The sequence below is a fragment of the Rhinopithecus bieti genome, unplaced genomic scaffold (assembly GCF_001698545.2).
Source record: "Rhinopithecus bieti isolate Rb0 unplaced genomic scaffold, ASM169854v2 scaffold_38733, whole genome shotgun sequence".
In the NCBI taxonomy this organism is placed as follows: domain Eukaryota; kingdom Metazoa; phylum Chordata; class Mammalia; order Primates; family Cercopithecidae; genus Rhinopithecus; species Rhinopithecus bieti.
The window spans coordinates 442,598-462,839 of NW_016816152.1; the positions used below are offsets into that span (position 1 = coordinate 442,598).

Here is a 20,242-nt window from a genome sequence, read left to right on the forward strand (position 1 = left end):
CCTGGCTAACATGGTGAAACCCCATCTCTACTAAAAATACAAAAATATTAGCCGGGCGTGGTGGTGGGCGCCTGTAGTCCCAGCTACTCGGGAGGCTGAGGCAGGAGAATGGCCTGAACCCAGTAGATGGAGCTTGCAGCGAGCAGAGATTGCACCACTGCACTCTAGCCTGGGCAACACAGCAAGACTCTTGTCTCAAAAAAATAAAAATAAAATAACTCATTGGACCTGTATTTTTTAGATAATCAATACACAGTATTACAAATTCATAAATGGTTATAAAAGATGCATTTACAGTGTAAGAAAGAACAACAGATTTTAATGTATTATCAGAGTACACAAAATTCACTCACACTGAGTACACACTGACAGGCCTTGCTGGGCTTCCTCACTCACTCAGCTAGCATTAGATTATGCGCTTTTTGTCTTGTCCTATTTCTACATGGCTGCCCATTCTTTGTTAAACTAAAGCATAAAAACAGACAATTTCTTCTGTATCTTTGGGTCTTCATTCTAAAAGCCCCTGTGTATGTATACACATTAAATAATTGTATATGCCTTTTCTCCTATTAATCTACTTCATGTCAGTGATTTTCAGCAAATCTTCAGAGGGCCAAGCCCTGGGCCAATTCACAACATTGCAACTTACCAAGTTTTGATGTAGTATAAAGGAGGAATACTTAAAAAAGCCTATGTAAATACTCTTCCGTTTTTCAATTATATATGCGTATGACACAAGATTTTTTTCTTATACTTCAATCAGAACAACAATTGAATGCAAAAGCAAATAGGAGAATCCAGCTGTCTTCTATCAGCTAGACAGCAAAGAGATTTACAAAAATGGAAAATAATGACACTCTTCTCACTTTTGGTTTTGAAAAACAGCTATTTTCACAAAATGTTATTAAGTTGGTAGGTAACTGCATTTATTATTACTTTAAATGACTTAAGTATTTTAAAACTTTTTAAGTCAGCTTTAAAGTCTAATGTGGTAAATATTGATAGACATAACATATAAACTGTTTTTGAGGTTCTCAATAATTATTAAGAGTATAAAGAGTTTCTTTACTAAAAGTTCTAGAACCACATATACAGAGGATTATGAAGGTACTAAATCCTTGTTCTGGATACTTTGTCTCTCAGATATATAAACATACGTTTTGTGCTGTGGGATGGAGGTCAGCAACAATATACTGCTAAGTCACATCTACTCAAGTAAAGACTACCATGTTTTCTCTGTTGCCTTGTACAGGTGAAAGCATAACAGGTATGTGTTCCATAAGGTATATTTTAGGATGTCAAAACCTGAAAGGGATGGCTGAAAGGATGTCATCTTCTGATCTAAACAGCTCCTGTAAGATAGAAAGCTGAGGGTGAATTATCCAATGTTATTCAATTGGTTGGTGCCATAGCTTATTTGTGAAACTGGATCTTATGTCTCTTAATTTGGTGTTTGTGAATCAGTACTCCATGACCGACAGTTTGGCCTGAGACTCAGAAAAGAAGTTGCATTAAATGGGAATGTCTGGGATATATTCATGGGCACTGACTAAGTCAATCTAAAAGAGTGACGGGGTCAGGCAAAGTGGCTCAGATCTATAATCCCAGCACTTTGGAAGGTAGAAGAAAAAGAATTGCTTGAGCCCAGGAGTTCGAGACCAGTCTGGGCAACATAGTGAGACTCCATCTCTATAAAAAACAAAAATAAAAGAGTGAGGGGACAGTAGAAAGCTGAAGTAGGTCAAATAAGGGAACCTAGAATGAAGCCATGGTTAATGCTCACCAAGAATAATTTAAGGAATAGAAGGCCAGGAAAAGAGTGCAGTACTAATGTTTGTCTGAATACCCACAATGTTGCAGGCACTGAGCTAAGCTCTTAATATAATTTAACACATTATATCATCAAAACCACTTTGTAGCTATTTTCTCCATTTATCAACCAGGAAATGAAGATCCAGAGAGGTGAAATAGGCTTCTAGGATCTCACCAACAGCAAACATCAAAGATAGGATTTGAATGTAAAGTCTCTCTCAAACTTGAAAGTTTGCTTTCAAATAACTTTCAACTCTGGCTTCACATTGTATTAGTCTCTTACCTCTTTCTTTGGGGTGGAGATGGGAGGACGACAGAAATGCATAGCTGTATAATCAGCTTTTACATCCATTTGCAGTCGGAGAACATTTTACTTTTGTTTTATGGGTAATGAATTACAAGTAAGAGGCGAGAAAAAACAAATGTGTTTTTTCTATAATAAAGAAAACCAGTTTTAGCAGATGTGCTTCTTGCTTGAACTATTAGCACAGGCACAGTTAAATGCTAGTAAGCAATAATAGGTATTCCCGCATTATGTATCATATTCATGAAAGTTTAGAGCTGGAAGGTTAAGTGTCCCCCTGGAGTCTCACAGCTAGATACTTGGCACCCCACAATTTCCACTCTACCTCTAAATCAGTTTAATCCACGTTATACGTCAGAGTACAGAAGTTAGGTGATATATTTAAAATTATAATTTAGCATTTGAAAACTACCGACAAACTGAATCAGGAAGCTCCAGTCTGATGAAGTGGGCTGAAATTGTGCTCTGAAATTTAAGCCAGTCTCTCGAAGAGTTGAACCACCTAAGACAGAGTTCAAACAAAGGCTGAAGCGTGAAAGTTTGCTGGGGGAAATCAGTGGGTTCCCCTGAGCAGCGTGAAGTCATCAGGCCAAGGTAATGCTTCCCAGAGGTGTAACCGCTGTGTGTGGGGGTGGGAAGGGGGGCGGAAACGCACAGTACTTTGCAGGTCAGCCCCTGGGGACTGGGATGGCTGACTACCTGGTATTGCAGTAAAATGCTTGACCTCCAATCACATGCCCCAACACTACACCTTGTGCGACGTGCTGAAAGCATCATTTCCAGTTTGTTTGACTTTTCTGTTTCGACTTATTCATTATAGCCCATATATGTGATAAGGACTAAAAACCCAGTCTTCAAGGTCCTGTCGAGTTCCAAAGAAGTCCAACCCTCAGAAGATCCTTGGAAGGGGAAGAAGGAAAAAAGAAAGAAAAATCTGTTTTATCCTGTAACAGTTTGAGCGCAATCTTCGAAGACCAAGTTGGTTCATTTGTAAACTCACTCTCATTTTTTCCTAAACAGTGCCACCTACTGTCCAATTTAAGTCATCAGCAGGCTTGTTGGCAAGGACCAAGCGAAAGAAAGGGGGCGGGGTGGGGGGGAGGAGTAACCAAAAAACGAACTCTACCCAGCCTTGGGGCATGGTGAAAACGACGAGGAAAGGCCATCTCCACGCAAGACGTATTTTTAACTTTGCAGAAGGCTTGCTCTTACCAAAAGCCATTTAAGCCATTTCCTTCGAGATGGCTAAATACAAGTCATCCAGAAAACAATTTTATTATTGTATTTTAATGCGCGCTGTTTGAGTACTTTTCCGTTAGGGGACCAGGTTGAGCAAAAATATACATATAATTATTTTTCTATTTTTTTCCGCCCACCCACGGTAGAAACCTCTTTATGAGAAAGGCTTTGACACTTGACGTCAGCTCAGAAACTTTTGAGTTGGCGGGAAGAAAGGGTTAACAAGTGGTGGACCAGCGCGGTCTTTATTTAGAGTCCCAGCCGGCTGTCGAAGGCTCCAGGTACACACACACACACACGCACACTTACACACACGTGCACACACCCCTCCCAACTGTTCCTCCTCGGGTCGGTTACTTAGCTGAAGGGCACCATTTGGCTTTAAAACAAATTACTTAAGCGCAACAGGGAGTTTATCGCTTGGAGGGAACTTGTAACGCGGGAGTTCAGGGAAATCCAAGAGGCGAGGACTCCCACCTCCGCCGCCAGAGGAGAGCAGGGAATCAGGTGGTGGCCCCCTATGTGTCTTGCATTTCTCTGCACACGTTAGCAATCAAGTTAATTGAATTCATTGGAGTTTAGAACCGGCCTCTAGCTCAGAGAAGGCTTTGAATGGCCAATTTCTCTCTCTCTCCTCTCCCCTCCCCGCCTCCCGCCCGCCCGCCCGCCCCGCGCTCCCAGTTCCCGTCCTCAGGGTTCCCCAGTCCACACCTCCCTCCTCCACTTTCCCTCACCCCCCCCCACTCCTCCGCCGGTCCTATTAAGAACACCCACCAGCTTCACGTTGTAAGACCCCCTTAAGTTGGAGGAGGCAGAAAGGCCAACAACGGCGAGGAAGGAGAAGTCAAGACGTCTGGAAAGAATACCCAGTCCTGGCTTCGAGGCAGCCAATTAAGAAGAGACTTGGAAACAGCCCCACCAAAGACTTTTTCTCCCGATTCTGCAGCTTTCCTGGGTTCTGCTGAGTCTTCCACAGTCTTCTTTTTTTTTTTTTTTTTTTCCTGTAAGACGAAAAGAGGAGATTTTCTGTTACGGGGCAGAAAGACTGAAGCAAAAAAAAAAAAGAAAAGTTAATTTATTTTTTAAAGCATAATTTTTTTTTAAAGAATTAGACTGAAGTGCAACAGAAAAATAAAGAGAATATTAGTGAAATTATTTTTTAAAGTGGGGAGAATCAAACATTTAAGACTCCCCTATCCTTTTAAATGTTGTTTTAAATTTCTTATTTTTTTTGGCCGGTCGTCTCAAATTCATCTGATCTCTTATTACCTCAATTTTGGAAACTGCCCGCCACCGACCCTCCGGGACCACACAGACAGGCTGAGGACGACTTTATGACCAAGAGCTGAACAAGGTATGTGTTACACTGGCGCGTTTTGGTGAAGGATGAAGGTCCTCAAATAGGCCAGGGAGAAGGAAGAAATTATCCATATAATTGTTTTAAAAAAATGTAAGCCAGTTTCGATAGAAAAGTTGGAAGTTTAAAAATTTCCAACAGACTGAAGATCAGGGAATATTTCAGGTCACTGTCAGGCTTAGCAACATAGCCCTCTTTTCCCATCTCTGCGGCTCTCGCTAGAAATCCGCTGCCTTTCTGGGGACACAGGTAACCTCTCTGCCTGGGGAAGGCTGCACGTCCCCAGATGTACTTTTCCATTTTGCATCTTCCGGAGCAGCAGAGGGGCTCCTGAGTTAGGAAACAAGAATTCCCAATGTGTAAGGAAAATGCATTCTGCACAGCCGCCCCCAGCCCTTCCCTTCCTTTTTTCCCCCACCACACACACTGTGGGGAGAAAAACTGAAATAGCCCAGTGCGATTTACTTTTAAGTGAGAAACTCGCTTCTTGCTGGGAATGCAAAGGGTTAAGCAATCTGGGCTTCCAGCTCCGACAAGCTGGGACCCTGGAGAAGGAGGGTCCTTCTCTACCTCCTCGCAGCTACCGGCCCCCTCTCAGCCACTCCCCCCTTTCCCGGGCCTCCCCTCCTTTGCACTTCCCGCACCCCATTAAAGTGTCAGGCTCGTCAGTCTGGGCTCAGCTCGGCTCCGGAAGCTTTACTCGGGCCAGGGGTCCCTGACGCAGGCAGTGGCACCCGCAGATGGGAGCGGGAGGAGGGCGCGCATCCTTCCTCTCCGCGCCGGGCCACCCTCCGGCCGCCCGGGGGCAGGGCGTGCGTGGGGACCGCGCGCTGGGCTTCGGCAGCTGCAACGTCCCCAGAGCCAATTCCGACGTGGCACAGCGCACGCCGGCGCTTCTCTCCTCAGTTGCAGCTGGGGACACTGCCCGGTGGGAGATCTGGGGGCGCCGTCTCGAGCGCCCAGCCCAGGAAGGGGGCGAGGGGCCTGCGGGAGCTGGGGTGGAGGTGGGAGGGAAGCCAGAGGCTGGGTTGGGATGGATAATCAACACCTTGGGCGGAATTCGTAACGCCAGTTCCCGCCCAGCGTGAGCCAGGGCTCCGAAATGGGTCCCTGTGAACAGGAGGGCGGGTCTGAAAGGAGGGTCTGTATGAGGGTGAGAAGCGGGAGGCGAGAAAGCCTTTTTCCTCTGACCACGGAAACGCAGCCGCGGGGGAACGGCGCTAAAAGGATAATTAAGGCTGCAAAGAGGCGCTGAGAGCACAGGGGCGGTGCCTGGGGAGGAGGGCTTGCAAGACCCAGGTCCTATTACACAGTCTTAGGTGCCAGTTTCCCCCAGTTCCGCTCCCTACATCCCCGAAACGTCCGCGCTGAGTGCTTAGATTCAGGGACACCGCGCGCCTCTGGGGCGAACGAGCTGCTGCATCCTGCAGCCGCGCTCCGGGAGGGAACGTGTAGAAGCCCCATCAGCCCCTCCCTGCCCACTTCCTCACCCTTGGGACCGTTGCTGCCTGTTGGGTCTCGGGAGCAATTGCCCAGAAACGCGACGCTGCTCCAACCCACGTGTCTGGGCTGGGATTGCCTTTGACGTCACACGCAGGGGGGAGGTGTGACGCAATAGATAGGGAAGCCCCGATTGGCCACCAAGGGCTTCCCCCAACTGGAGGCCTGAGTATATATAGACCATCAGCTCAGTGTTAGAATAAAGCGAAGGAAGTTGGTGGATGGCCTTTGCTGAAGGAGTGAGGCCGCTTGTTAAGAGGGAGACAACTTCACCGCTCATTGTACATTCCAAGACTTTGGCTCAGATTTCTCACTGCGGTTAAGGCATATGATAAGTACTTTTGGCGGTATTAAGTCAGGTTATTATTTTTTAAAAAGGTTATTTTAAGAATAAAGTTTTTAACGGTCAACACATATTTACATTCACGATACTAGATTTAAAAATTAAAATATGTATTTCTATAGATCCAAGTCCGTCAATCTCTTTGTAGATACAATTTTAAGTTTTATAGTTCTGTGACTACTGAATTGAAAAGTACTTTTAAATTCTAAATTTTTATTTCCTTCCAATGTGTGCAAGTTGACTCATTGATTAAATTAATTTTCACCACATTTTTCTAGAGCTTAATAAGATTACAGTACAGCTGGTACTGTATTTTGAGTACCATCATACTCCACCAAAAGTTTTCCCAATAGTTTCGGGATTCTTTTACATTTTCAATGACAATTTAACCCTTTAAGGTAACTGTTGCGTTGATATATTATGTCTTGTATGTGTTTCCAATTCTGGGACAGATAATTCTGATTTCTCAGTGGACATTTCTAGAATAAAATATTATAGCTAAAGTATCATCCCCCCTATTTCTTTTTTCTTAGATATCACCTGAGTCTGGTAAATAGAAAAATATACTGTAGACGTGCTGATAAATGCATATTACCAGAGTTGCTTGTACTGTACCCAGAGTCGAATCCCTTTATCAAAGAAAGTTACGCAGTTTATAAAAATTCAAGGACTTAACAAATCAGTGACTAGCATTAAATTCTAATGTCTCTCTCCACAGAGCAAAGATATTTAGTCAGCTACCTTCCTGGAAATGGGGAATTGTGCAACAAGTGAGTAAGAAACTGTTACTAGAAAGTAAGTTAGTTGGAACCACTCGTTTTTGTTAGGTCTGTGGAATATAGCCCCATAGTATTGAATTTCATAAATACTTTCCCATACATGATTTCCTTACTAGGTAAGATTTTTTTTTTTAATATTTTTTTTTCTTGAATTTTTAAACACTTTTCACTCGTTCATTTATTTCCTGTTGTTGGCACTCTGGGGGAAGTCCTTTGTCAATGGATCAAGGTAGACATACCCTTTTTCAAAGTTATATTACACAGTTACTTTCAAAGTCTAAGAACAAGTAGTTTGTTGCATTATTAGCTTCCTGGCTCTTGTATGAAGTGTGATCCCTGAGTTAAAGTTATGGGAGGACAGAGCATAACCCCCATGTCTCCTTCTGGGTTCTCCTCTTTATCCATGCAAACCCAGGCTGTGTTCCTGTCAGTGACAGAGTTGGTGGCAGCTGGTATATCAGCGGAGTGGAGGGACAGCTACCTGTAGAGAAAACTAATTTCCATCACCCCAACTTGTTGTTTTATCGTTTCCCCTCTAGCAAGGATCTGTGTAGAGTGAGCATTATCCTACTGCATACAGCTTTAAATTATTTACGTATATTTTGCTCACTCCTGTAATCCCAGCACCTTGGGAGGCTGAGGAGGGCAGATCACCTGAGGTCAGGAGTTCGAGACTAGCCTGGCCAAAATGGTGAAACCCTGTCTCTACTAAAAATACAAAAATTAACCAGGTGTGGTGGTGGCCACCTGTAATCCCAGCTGAGGGAGGCTGAGGCAGGAGAATTTCTTGAACTCAGGAGGTGGAGGTTGTAGTGAGCTGAGATCTCACCACTACACTCCAGCCTGGGCGACAGAGTGAGGCTCTATCTCAAAAAAAAAGAAAGTATATTTTGAATGGTAGTCATGTGGAGTTCATATATATGCTGCCTTTTCCACAATCTAGGAGAATGTCACTGATGAGACTCAAATATAACAAGGTCACACTGTTAAATATTTTCTTATTTAAATTAAATACATTTATTGATGAATGCCTCTTAACTGAATACATCTATACTGCAGATAATTTAAAAATTAATTAAAAGTTTATTTAATGAAATTTTAAAATATACTGTAAGACAAAATATGATCTGGCCCATAAGAAACAACAGCTATTGTTTATCACATGTCTAGTATGTTTCAGGCATTCAACTAGATGGTTTACATACATCTATCTGATCCTAATCTGCAAAGAAAGTTTTGTAAGTAAAAGAACTTTGCCTCAGAAAAGTTAAGCAATTCACTCAAAGTAAATTAATTAGTAAGACGTGTGGATGGAATGTAATTCAAGAATTCTTGGAATATAATGCCCTTGAATTGAATTCATGCTAATTTATGCTATAGCTGCACTAGTCAAGTTTTATGGGGGTTCATATTGAGAAATCACATCTGATTGAGAGAGATCAGTAAAGATTTCCTAAAGAGACTTGGCATTTGTGCTACATTTGGCTCTGTAAGTAGGGTTTTGACCTATAGATATAATTCCCAGGAGCCAATGCAGGTACATATAAAACTAAGATTCCATGTCATTTGGTAATTTTTTCCCCTACACTGTGAACTAAGTTTAGGATGGTGAAGTTCAGGAACCAGTAGAGCAGTTGGAAGAATACACATCCTAGAAAGAGTTGTGATTAATACAGATGGTGCAAAGGAAAAGAAATCTGAAACCTACAGTTCTGAACCCAGACACCACTGGGGTGACAAGTCCTGTAACAAAGGCTTGTATCATAACCCTGGAAGCTTGGCTCAAGGGTCTTTGCTCAGATAACTGCCGTGGGACTGGAGAGAAAAAGGCAGACTTCAAAGCCAGAGAGGAAGAGAAGGTCAGAAGGGGAGAAGGGAGGTTGGGAGGGGGAGTTGGGAGGGTTTATCCTTTATGTTCCAGAGGGGAATGTGTTGAAATGTGAAGACTGCTGGGGGGAGACTTCATTTGGGTCCTCCTATCTCAGATTTCTACTTAGGGACAGTAGCAGAGGGAATACACATCAGGGATGGGTATCAATGTGAATGAGGTCATGAAAGTCTTATTTTACTTTAACCTAGTGGTTGCCAAACTTTGTTATATAGTTGAATTACCGGAGGAGATTTTAAAACTTGTGATGACCTGGGCACAGCCCATGTCAATGAACTCAAAAGGTGGGAGCCACAGATCTGTAAGTTTTATGGATTTGTGGGTAATCTGCATATATAGCAAAATTTTGGAACCACTACTTTTTAACCTTTTGTTCACCATACCTTCCTAATCCACTCTTAGCCAGCAGATAGCTACCATCTGACCTGAGTATGTCTGCTTAGCAGCAGATCTCTATTATCCCTGCTAGTGTCACCAGCCTAGATTAATATTCCCTATTCTAATTATCATGCATATGATTTAAGGCCTATTGCCCCTTCTCCCATACAACATGAGTTTATGCATAAAGACAGCCTGTTTTAGAACCAGTTCACGCCTTCATTAGAGAAACATTCTTTAAATGTTGCATCATCTTTTGTGCCTTTATGTGTTTAAATACTTGGCTATAAGTTAAAAAGACACTGAACCTAGTCTTGAGTGGATTTTCAAATATAATGATGAAGAGATGCAAGTGTACTTTACAACTTAAGTTCAAAGATACTAATTGAATTGTCCAAGGACACATGACTTATTCATAGAAACTTCAAGCAGTTTGTCTGAGCCAGGTTGCTAATATAAGGCAGAGTGCAGACTTGAATCCATTTCTTCTGATTCCCAGTCCTCCTTTTCATCATGCCATAGTTACTACTTGTTAACCCATAAGTGATGAATGAGTTAAATGCAAGGAGAGTCAAGGTTATTAGGTAGTTACTGGCAGGAAGCTAACATCACTAAGATCTAATTGTTGATAATTTCTTTTTTTTTTTTTCTTTTTTTTGGGGAGTCTCCCTCTGTTGCCCAGGCTGGTGCAGTGCCGGATTTCAGCTCCTGAAAGCTCGCCTCCCGGGTTCACACATTCTCTGCCTCATCCGAGGTAGCTGGGACTATAGGTCCCGCCTCGCCGGGCTAGTTTTTCGTATTTTTTTTTTAGTAGAGCGGGTTTCACCGTGGTAGCCAGGATGGTCTCGATCTCCTGACCTCATGATCCGCCCGTCTCGGCCTCCCAAAGTGCTGGGATTACAGGCTTGAGCCACCACGCCCGGCCGGATAATTTCTTTTTAAAATATGTACTTAGATTCCTTTTTAAAATTTCATCCATTTTGTGAGTCAATATGATTAGCTCCATTTTATAGATGGAGAAACTGAAGATGACAAGTATTGTATAACTTGCTCGAGGTCATCTAGCCACTAAAAGGAAGAGCCAGGATTCTATCCCAACTCAGTCTGGTTCCAGAGGTCAAATTCTCTGAAATTGATAGTAGATGGCAGAGCTGGGATTTGAATACTAGTATAACTGATTTCAAAATATTTGCTAATCTGGTTAATACTAGATAATTTATTTAGTTGAATAGACAAGACATACATGCACACATGCTCACAAGTCATTAGAGCCAAAATATAGAGCAGCATATGGATTAATGGACAATAAACACTGTAAGGGTACTGGAATTCAAGATAATAAAAGTTGATGCCCCAAACTTGACCCCTGAGCTCATGAGATAGCTCAGACTGCAACTCACAATCCCTATAAATGCTCTTGGGGACCATCTGCCTTTTCTATCTTTGCTTTCCAAAGGCCTTCTAGACCTGGTCTGGGAATCCCTGCAACCATTGCCTTTAGACATCTGGGTGAAAAATTATGGAGATGATTTCTTAAAAAAATAAAAAGACTATTTGAGGGGTACCCTTAAGGGTTTGGTGGTCTCTAGCACATATTCACTGCCTCTGCAGTAAAGATTGGGGTAGGGCCTGTATCTGTCAATCTACATTGACTGCCTGAGTCCAGATGGGCTTATTTATTTATTGAAAATGTATTTATTGAGTCCCTGCTATGAGCCAAGCCCTGGTTTTCATGCAAGGACAAACGAAATCATTGAACTACACAAGCCCCCAAGGCCACAGAGTATGTACATATATACTCTATGGCCATATATATATGTATATACTACTTAGAAAATGAAGCAGGTTAAGGGGAGAGAGCATGGCAGGGGGTGAAGAGAGGGCAAGGGTGGAGGAGTTGCTTTAGAAGGACAGATAAGTTAAGGCCTCCCAGAAGAGGTATCATCAGACCTAATTGTATTCTTTCCCAGATGTTGACTCAATAAATTTGAATTCATTTCAGCTTCTCCCAGATCCAAAATGGAAGGACCATTTTATGAAAACTAGGGTAACTCCTGCCGGGCACAGTAGCTCATGCCTGTAATCCCAGCACTTTGGGAGGCCGAGACGGGTGGATCACCTGAGGTCGGGAGTTTGAGACCAGCCTGACCAACATGGAGAAACCCGTCTCTACTAAAAATACAAAATTAGCCGGGTGTGGTGGCACATGCTTGTAATCCCAGCTACTCGGGAGGCTGAGGTAGGAGAATCACTTGAACCTGGGAGGCGGAGGTTGCTGTGAGTCGAGATCGTGCCATTGTACTCCAGCCTGGGCAACGAGAGCGAAATTTCGCTCCATCTCAACAAAAAAAAAAAAAGGAAAAAGAAAACTAGGGTAACTCCATTGAACTCAATTCTCACTGTTGAACTGGGGCAGTGAGAGTAGATGTTATTCTCCTTTCATTCAGCATTTCACTCTCTGCTTAATACAAAAAGGTCAAGTGAGAGAAAATGGCTTCGAGGTCTAGTGACCTTGACCTGTAGAGTCCCACTGGGGTATATGAGCCAACAGCAAGGCTGTGTATCTGCTCCACAGGTGGAAGAAGTGGGAACACCAGTGCCTTTTTTTTTTTTTTTTTGAGACGGAGTCTCGCTCTGTCACCCAGGCTGGAGTAGTACAGTGGCCAGATCCCAGCTCACTGCAAGCTCCGCCTCCCGGGTTCACGCCATTCTCCTGCCTCCGCCTCCCGAGTAGCTGGGACTACAAGCGCCCACCACCTCACCTGGCTAGTTTTTTGTATTTTTTTTTTTTTAGTAGAGACGGGGTTTCACCGTGTGAGCCAGGATGGTCTCGATCTCCTGACCTCGTGATCCGCCCGTCTCGGCCTCCCAAAGTGCTGGGATTACAGGCTTGAGCCACTGCGCCCGGCCCACCAGTGCCTTTTCTATGGTAAGACAGGATTTTGGCTGTTGGCATTAGGAGCAGAATTGCTGTTGTATAGATGGAACCAGGCTCTTCCTTTGAAACAACCACATTTCATGTGTCTTCAGGTTGTTCCTACATAGAAAATATACGAGCCCAAAATCTCAGTGTTGGCTAGCCTTGTGTCTGTACTTGAGTGAGTGCCACTTTCCCATTTTCTATCACAGTAGGGAAACAATTTTCGGGCCGGGTGCAGTGGCTCACGCCTGTAATCCCAGCACTTTGGAAGGCCGAGGCAGGCAGATCACCTGAGGTCAGGAGTTCAAGACCAGCCTGGCCAACATGGTTTCTAATCTTTCCTTATACGATGACATTTTATTAGCCAAAAACAAAAGAATGCCACCTATTTTGTCATGAGGATTCAAATATATTCAGCAAATGTATTGAGAATAATTATCTGGCATTATGCCACTGTGTGGATCCAACTCCTAATTTTTTGACTATGACAAGTTAATTAAATACCCAGAGTCTTGGTATCTTTATTATATGCATAGTTATATGTAACATGAGATTAATAATGTGCTTACCACCCAAAGTCATTAAGAGTAAATAAGATTATGGTTAAAAAAAAAAAAAAAAAAACTTGCCCCACTGCCTGAAACCTAATAAATGATGAATAAATGTTAGCTGCCATTATAATAATGATAATAATGAAGATGATGATGAATACATTTGCACTCATGCATTCAACAAATATTTACTGAACACCAGCTATAAGCCGGGCAGTGTTTTATGTCCTTGGGACACTTTAGTGAAAACAGATGATCTCCATTGACTTTCTGGAGCTATATATAATGATATGTATTATAGTATAGCAAGCTGTTCTTTAATACTTGGCTTGGCCTAATTCTCTGGAGAATACAAGTTAGTAAATATTTGGTATCAATTAATAGGCCAAAGTCTCATACTGGGGAAAAAAATCTGAGTTTTAATTTTAAATATTTAGAGAGTATAGATTTCTAAATCATCTTTCTACCTAGTAGCAAGTACTTATAATTTAGGATTTAACTATTTTCCAACTTAACTATAAAGCCATATGTCTGACAAGGAGAGTATGCTTATGAAACAGTATTTGAATTGGGGATTGTCTCAGAAAGTCTAACACATATGGTGCCCATATCGATGCAGTTGCCCAGGGGAAATTAGAAACACGTCCTGTGTGTCATTCCCTGAGATCAATGTATTCCCTCAGCAAAGCTGGCTCTAAAACGTGCCTTTTGCCCTTTGGCCTGTACCAAGATGCTGTGTGTGCAATACTAGACAACACTGAGATGTCTCGCAGAAATATAAGGGTTCACTTCTAGCCACGTTGCTGTAATATGCTAGTAAAGTACTTTCCCCAAGCTTCAAAAGGACATTCTGTAGAGTCTTATGATGTCAGAGGGTGTTCCCACTTCAGCTGTGGCCAGCAGATGCTATGTCAACACTCTCTGTGTCCACGTGTGCTGATAAAAGCAAGGAAAATGTGAATAATGGAAAAGAATGGCAGGCAGTTCTTTTGCTGGCTATGGTGATTTTAAATACAAGCTAAATACACACTTAAGCTTCTCCCTGGCAAAGTGATTTAGTCCCCTTGAAATTTTTCACTCTTGTGAGAATGACTCACGTCTTGGAAATGACAAGTTCCAAGTCTGGTGCTCCCAGCACCTTTAGGCATTGGTTAATGTACCACGTGGGAGTTTCCAGCATCCCCTCAGCTGTGTTAATTAACAAGAGATGCTGTACTTGCCTGCCTTTCACTGAAAACTCAGCATTTCACCATTCCCCAACAGTTTAAACTTTCCACTTGGGTTAAGGTTACATTTATCAGACTGCAACATTACACGCTATGGTGTCCCACATAGTTGCTAGAAGTAGAACACCAGTTTTCTTTTGTTATGTTTGCTTTTCACTTCCTAGTTAACTGATCCTTTAAGCTGCAATGCATTTCTGGTTTATAAAAACACTTTCATAAACACTGTTCCATTTTGCTCCTCACCACAGCCCTGTGGGGTCTTTGACAAGTTCTGTTATTTCCATTTAACAACAATAAAAAAGTGACATCCGCGAGCTAGAATCCTGATCTCCAGGGTGCTTTGCATTATTTAAGTTATTGCTAGTTGAATACACTGAGCCCCAAATGCATAATGGACAAACAAAAATCCAGAAATTATTTGGTGCTAACGTAAGCGTCCATGGCAGGTATTCCTGTTTGGTGGGTGGCTCCCTTTCATATGGCAATCCAAGGACCAAGCTCCATCTATCTTGGGGCTTTCCAATTCCCTAAAACATTGTTGATATATGTATCAAGCCTGTCGAAGGGCCAGAGAGATGAGAGGGGGTATATTATCTTTCTGAAAAGATCTCACTGGAAGTGGCACATCTCAGATTTCCAAAGCCTGGAATGCCTTGGCCACACCAAGTCTATGCTCAGGAAGGAAAGGTAACACAACTGGTAAGAAGCCACACTAAGGTTTCCCAAAAGTACAGTGCAGATCCCCTCAGGATTGTCTCAATGTACAATTGCCGGGAATAGCAGGTGACTGTGTGAATGGTGCCTCTTGGAGCTGAGCAACGTGGTGGCCATGCAGCTGTTAATAGCCTAGAGGATACTGTGTGAACAGTCAGTGTTAAGTTTGCACGTGGATTGGGAAATTATAAATAGCACATCAAGCAAAAGATTTTGCAAAGGTAATTGCTTAGTCTAAGTTTCTATTTAAAATAAATTTATTTAGCTTTTAAAAATGAAATGAATTAAAGAAAAGATTAAACACTAAATATGTGTAAATATGAGAAAAGCCCAAAATGGATGCAAATGACTAAAGATGAAGATGTTACATTTATACCAATTATATCTTCTTTGATAGTTCATCCTTGGAAGAGGAGGAAAATAAAACTCCAGGAGGAAAAAAATAAAATAAAAAGGGTTGCCAACCACCCCTTTAATGTAAGCATCAGAAATGCTTTGGGAATACAAATCCTTTGGGAAATACCAATGTTTTAGGAAAAATGGTCCTTTTGTCCCTGAGTTGTTTAAAACCTTTTTCAGGAGATAGACAAAATTTAGGGATGACTACAAAACTGACTATTATTGAATGGAAATGTGTTTCAGGTCTAATGTACTATAGCTTTTAACAGGATGGAAACTCACTTGCTGAAATAAATCATGATGTTATTTGTCCTTTAATGTGTTCACTATTTCCATAAACATTTATTGTGTTTACTGTGTTCCAGTGAGGTTCGTGATGCTCCGGATCTAATCATCTAGTATTGGTGATGGTGGATGGAGGAGATAGACATTGGAACAAAGGAGTACAATTCAGAATTATGAGGGCTTTGATAGATATCTATGCAAGGTACTTAGGGATGGAAGATTTTTAGCATCAGTGGGAACTTCAGAAATAATCAATTCTAAAATACCTCATTTAACAGTTATTTTTACAAAACAACAACTGAGACCCAGAGAGGTATGGGGACTCACCCAAGGTCACACAGTTAGTTAATGAGCTAGTATTAGAATCCAGTATCCTGATCTCCAATCTCAGCTGGCTGCATGGAAAGGATTTAAGTTGAGGAATACGCTTTGGAGGTGAGATTAAATTACACATGAGAAATTTAGCAAAATCTCCAGTGGATGTTTTTCACTGGCCAGTATCAAGGGGTGAGGGGACTATATAGAAGAATGACTGCTTTGGGCGTTAGAAACTTCAGGGTCCACGCCTGGCTATGACCACATACATAGAGTACAGCCTTAGGCAAGTGATCTAACACATTAAAGCAATGTATGCAGTATTCGTTTAATACATTGGTTTTCAGTAGTATCCTGTACCATCATCTCATTTGACCCTTGAAATAACTCCCTGAGGTATGCTAGAAGGGCATCCTTATCGCTATTTTGCAGATGAGCAAACTGAAGTGCAGAAAGTCACACAATGAGTTGGGTGAAAAACTGAGTGTTAAAACTCCTGAATGCTTCTAGTCCAATACTCTCCCTGTGATACTAGGTATATAACAAGTGTGGGACAATCATGGTTAACCGAAGTATCATTTGATTATATTACAGATGCATTGTGAGAGGTTTCTATGTATCCTGAGGATAATTGGAACCACACTCTTTGGAGTCTCTCTCCTCCTTGGAATCACAGCTGCTTATATTGTTGGCTACCAGTTTATCCAAACGGATAATTACTATTTCTCTTTTGGACTGTATGGTGCCTTTTTGGCATCACACCTCATCATCCAAAGCCTGTTTGCCTTTTTGGAGCACCGGAAAATGAAAAAATCCCTAGAAACCCCCATAAAGTTGAACAAAACAGTTGCCCTTTGCATCGCTGCCTATCAAGAAGATCCAGACTACTTAAGAAAATGTTTGCAATCTGTGAAAAGGCTAACCTACCCTGGGATTAAAGTTGTCATGGTCATAGATGGGAACTCAGAAGATGACCTTTACATGATGGACATCTTCAGTGAAGTCATGGGCAGAGACAAATCAGCCACTTATATCTGGAAGAACAACTTCCACGAAAAGGGTCCCGGTGAGACGGATGAGTCACATAAAGAAAGCTCGCAACACGTAACGCAATTGGTCTTGTCCAACAAAAGTATCTGCATCATGCAAAAATGGGGTGGAAAAAGAGAAGTCATGTACACAGCCTTCAGAGCACTGGGACGAAGTGTGGATTATGTACAGGTAGGTCTCCAAATTCCTGCCAGGGCAAACATACATTTAAATAAAGCAGCTTTTGTATCTGTCCAGTCATATGCTATAGCCCATCCTTGTCCCTTCTGAACACAGTACTTCTTTCAGTTCATTTGAAAATAGCATGACTGTTGAAAGCACATTTTGAAAAAGAGAAAAAAAAAATCTTGTAAAACTGTTGAGACTATCTATGAAAATGCTTAATTTGTGCCGTGTTATTGGTTAAAAATCAGGATTATTTTGACAGGAGACCCTTCCTTCCCTTCTCTCCCCCTCTCTTACCTTCTTTGCCCCCTTGGTTCTGCCAAGTCAAATCCAACGTCATTTTCCACACTCTAAAACTCTCCAGCTTTGTAAGAATATAGTGTCTGCCTGAGCAGAAGGGTCTTGAGAAAATCTGCAGGCTGAAGGAAGGCTATAAAATGTTTTTCGCAGAGACTGGGCAAAATAAGGGTGGTGAGAACAATTTTGATTTAAAAGAGCAAAAAAAAAATTAAAATTGAGAGAAGGAAAAGGAAAACAAAAAATGGGAAAAAAAATCTTAGAGCAAAGGCAAAGTAATGTTTATTTCACTCTCCAAACAGCATTACCTCACTCACTGCAACTTGACCTTTGAAAGCATTTGTGATGGTGTTTGCCTGCATGAAAATTAGGCAGGCTGTGTCTCCCATTAATTTCCTGACAGCTCACTAGAGGGGTTCTCCTCTCCTGGTTCTCATTGAAGCTTCCTTCTTTAGAACATTAGTAGGGTCCCTGTGAGTTTCTAGTTTTAATTTTCTGCAGGTACTCTTTAATAATTAGATTTTGGCCATGGTGGTATTGAGAGGGGAAAAGTGTCTCTGGTTTAAGAAAGGCACTGGGATGGTCTTCCTCTCCTCAAGAATTTCTAGTGAAATTCTAGTTTTTAGAAAACCCATCCTATTCTTTAGGGTCCTTTACGGCCACAGAGCCATGCCTAGTGGTTGTCACGTAGTGAGATAGGAATGGACATTGGCTTTAGAGTCAATTGACCAAAGTTCTAATCATAGAGATTACTAGCTGGTTGACCACAGGCCAGACCACCTCTCTGAGTCTCAGTTTTCTGGATAGAATAAATTAATGTATTCCAAGAGTTTGGCAAAAGTTAGTTATGATATTATCATTGATAGAATGAAAGCTTTTTATATGAATATTGTTATTATTATCATTTAGTCCTTACTCAAATTATAGTACCTGTCAATTGCCGCCATATGACTAATTTCAGTTGATGTCTGAAGAGTTTAGAGGCATTTCTTCATTATGCTAATCTGCATGTTAATCTCCCTTCTAGACAGTTGGGAGCCTTTCTCTGTCAAGTTTCTCCTAATTTCTCAAAGGTAAAACTTTCAAGTTAAGGTAGTTTCAGTTATCTTTGGACATCTGGTATTTACATAGTATAACTTTGGGCTTGGATGAGAGGATAATAGGCTATTTTTAAAGGGAAAGGATGATGGGAACTTATAGAGGATATGAAAAATGAAGTTCTGGGCTTTAAATGAGAAAACATCTGTTTTGATATTTTGTCTTTTAGTTAAAACAATTGCCACACTGGTCATTTCTAATCAAGGCCTCTTTGTATGGGTTTTTTCTTACTTTTCTTTAAACCTGCTCCTCCCAAACCCTCTTCTCCCATCATTTTTGTTTTGAATTTTGTTTGTATCCTTGACAACTTTATGCTGTGCCTGTCCAGGAAAAAAAAATACAAAATATGAAATATTAGAGTAGGCCTCCTGCTAGAGCCCTAGTTAGGCTTGAGAACTTTTCTTCCTCCAGGCTAAGATAGGGGAAGTCTCCAGTTATACTGACCCGACCAGCGGCTCTTAACTGGGCCCTGATGCCTCCTGGGACTCTCAGCCAGTTCCAAGCACTCACACAGGAGTACAAATGTCTTAGCATTCTGAAACTGGTAATTCCATCTTTCCATCCCTCAGTAAATCCCTCGATATTTAACCATGTTTGACCTGTAAAAATGGCAGTTTCCTAAGGTTCAATCCACAACACTAAACACTCCCATCTTCTATTCTGACTGACCCAGGGTTTGAGCATTACAAAGCAGAAACCACAGAAAGACAAATAAGGGGAAAAGGGTTTGAGGATGTTGGCCGCTAAGCATTACAAGTGATGGAACTTGGAGTACAGGCTGGTTAGGGAAAGAAGGAAGTGAAGTTCAGGTGGTAATACGCAAGAGAAAATGGGGACTGGGCAAGAAATTGACCATGCTCACAAACTTGCTGGAGAATTCCGCTTAACTGTGGCGAGAGATGGCCAAAAGAATTGGTTTCCAGTTGCAGCCGAATCCTTGGCACTCTTCAGCACTCTTTTCACTTGGTCTTGAATAGATGTCTTGCTTATTGCTCTCATAGCCTATTATTTCATACCTTCACCACTTTCCCAAAACCCTATCCAAACTCCTCTCTGCTTAACTACTAACAGATGACCTTGCCTCCTATTAAGGAGAAAGTCAAAAGTACTGATTCTGAATGCTGTCAAGATCATCTTTACTCTCTTCTTAAACTGTTTCAAGAGTATCCAACCTCACTTCTTGTTTCAAGGTTATACTTTTGATCTATGCCCTTGAGACCACTGGACCTGCTTCCTCTTGTCTCTTTGGGAATAAAGCTTTATCAGTTACCAGCTCTAACTCTGTCTCAGCTTTCATCTCTAGTCTTCTCTACTGACTGCTCTCTCAGCCTTGTAGCTGTTCAAATAATTAATGCTGACATAGAACAGTGAGGGAGTCACTAGTCAAGGAGAAACCCAGTGTGGTAGCAAATTTATCTGATGGTGCTCATGGGTGCTTTCAGAGATGAAGGTAGAAAACAGGAAGGGAAAAATAAATTGAGAAAAGAAGTTAAAGAGGGCCAGTGTGGTGGCTCATGCCTTTAAGTGCAGTGCTTTAAGAGGCCAAGGTGGGAGGATTGCTTGAGCCCAGAAGTTCGAGACCAGCCTAGGCAACATAGGGAGAACTCATCTCTACAAAAAAA

At 41.8% G+C, this 20,242-nt stretch overlaps 1 protein-coding gene and 1 long non-coding RNA gene across 2 annotated transcripts in view; one reads left to right on the forward strand and one right to left on the reverse strand.

Annotated features, from left to right (window-relative positions):
* Positions 1-310: 310 nt before the first annotated feature.
* On the reverse strand, positions 311-6,242 carry LOC108516806 (uncharacterized). The gene is made up of 4 exons (XR_001881934.1): positions 5,413-6,242; positions 4,139-4,400; positions 2,868-3,015; positions 311-1,352 (listed from the first exon to the last, which is right to left on the reverse strand). It is a non-coding gene; the product is annotated as an uncharacterized LOC108516806 (long non-coding RNA).
* The window catches only part of HAS2 (hyaluronan synthase 2), a 28,190-nt gene continuing 12,011 nt past the window's right edge, over positions 4,064-20,242 (forward strand). The window contains exons 1-2 of the mRNA XM_017854448.1: positions 4,064-4,709; positions 16,605-17,231. Of these exons, the coding sequence (XP_017709937.1) occupies positions 16,605-17,231 (627 nt within the window). The 5' untranslated portion in view covers positions 4,064-4,709. The remainder of the gene's footprint in view (positions 4,710-16,604; positions 17,232-20,242) is intronic.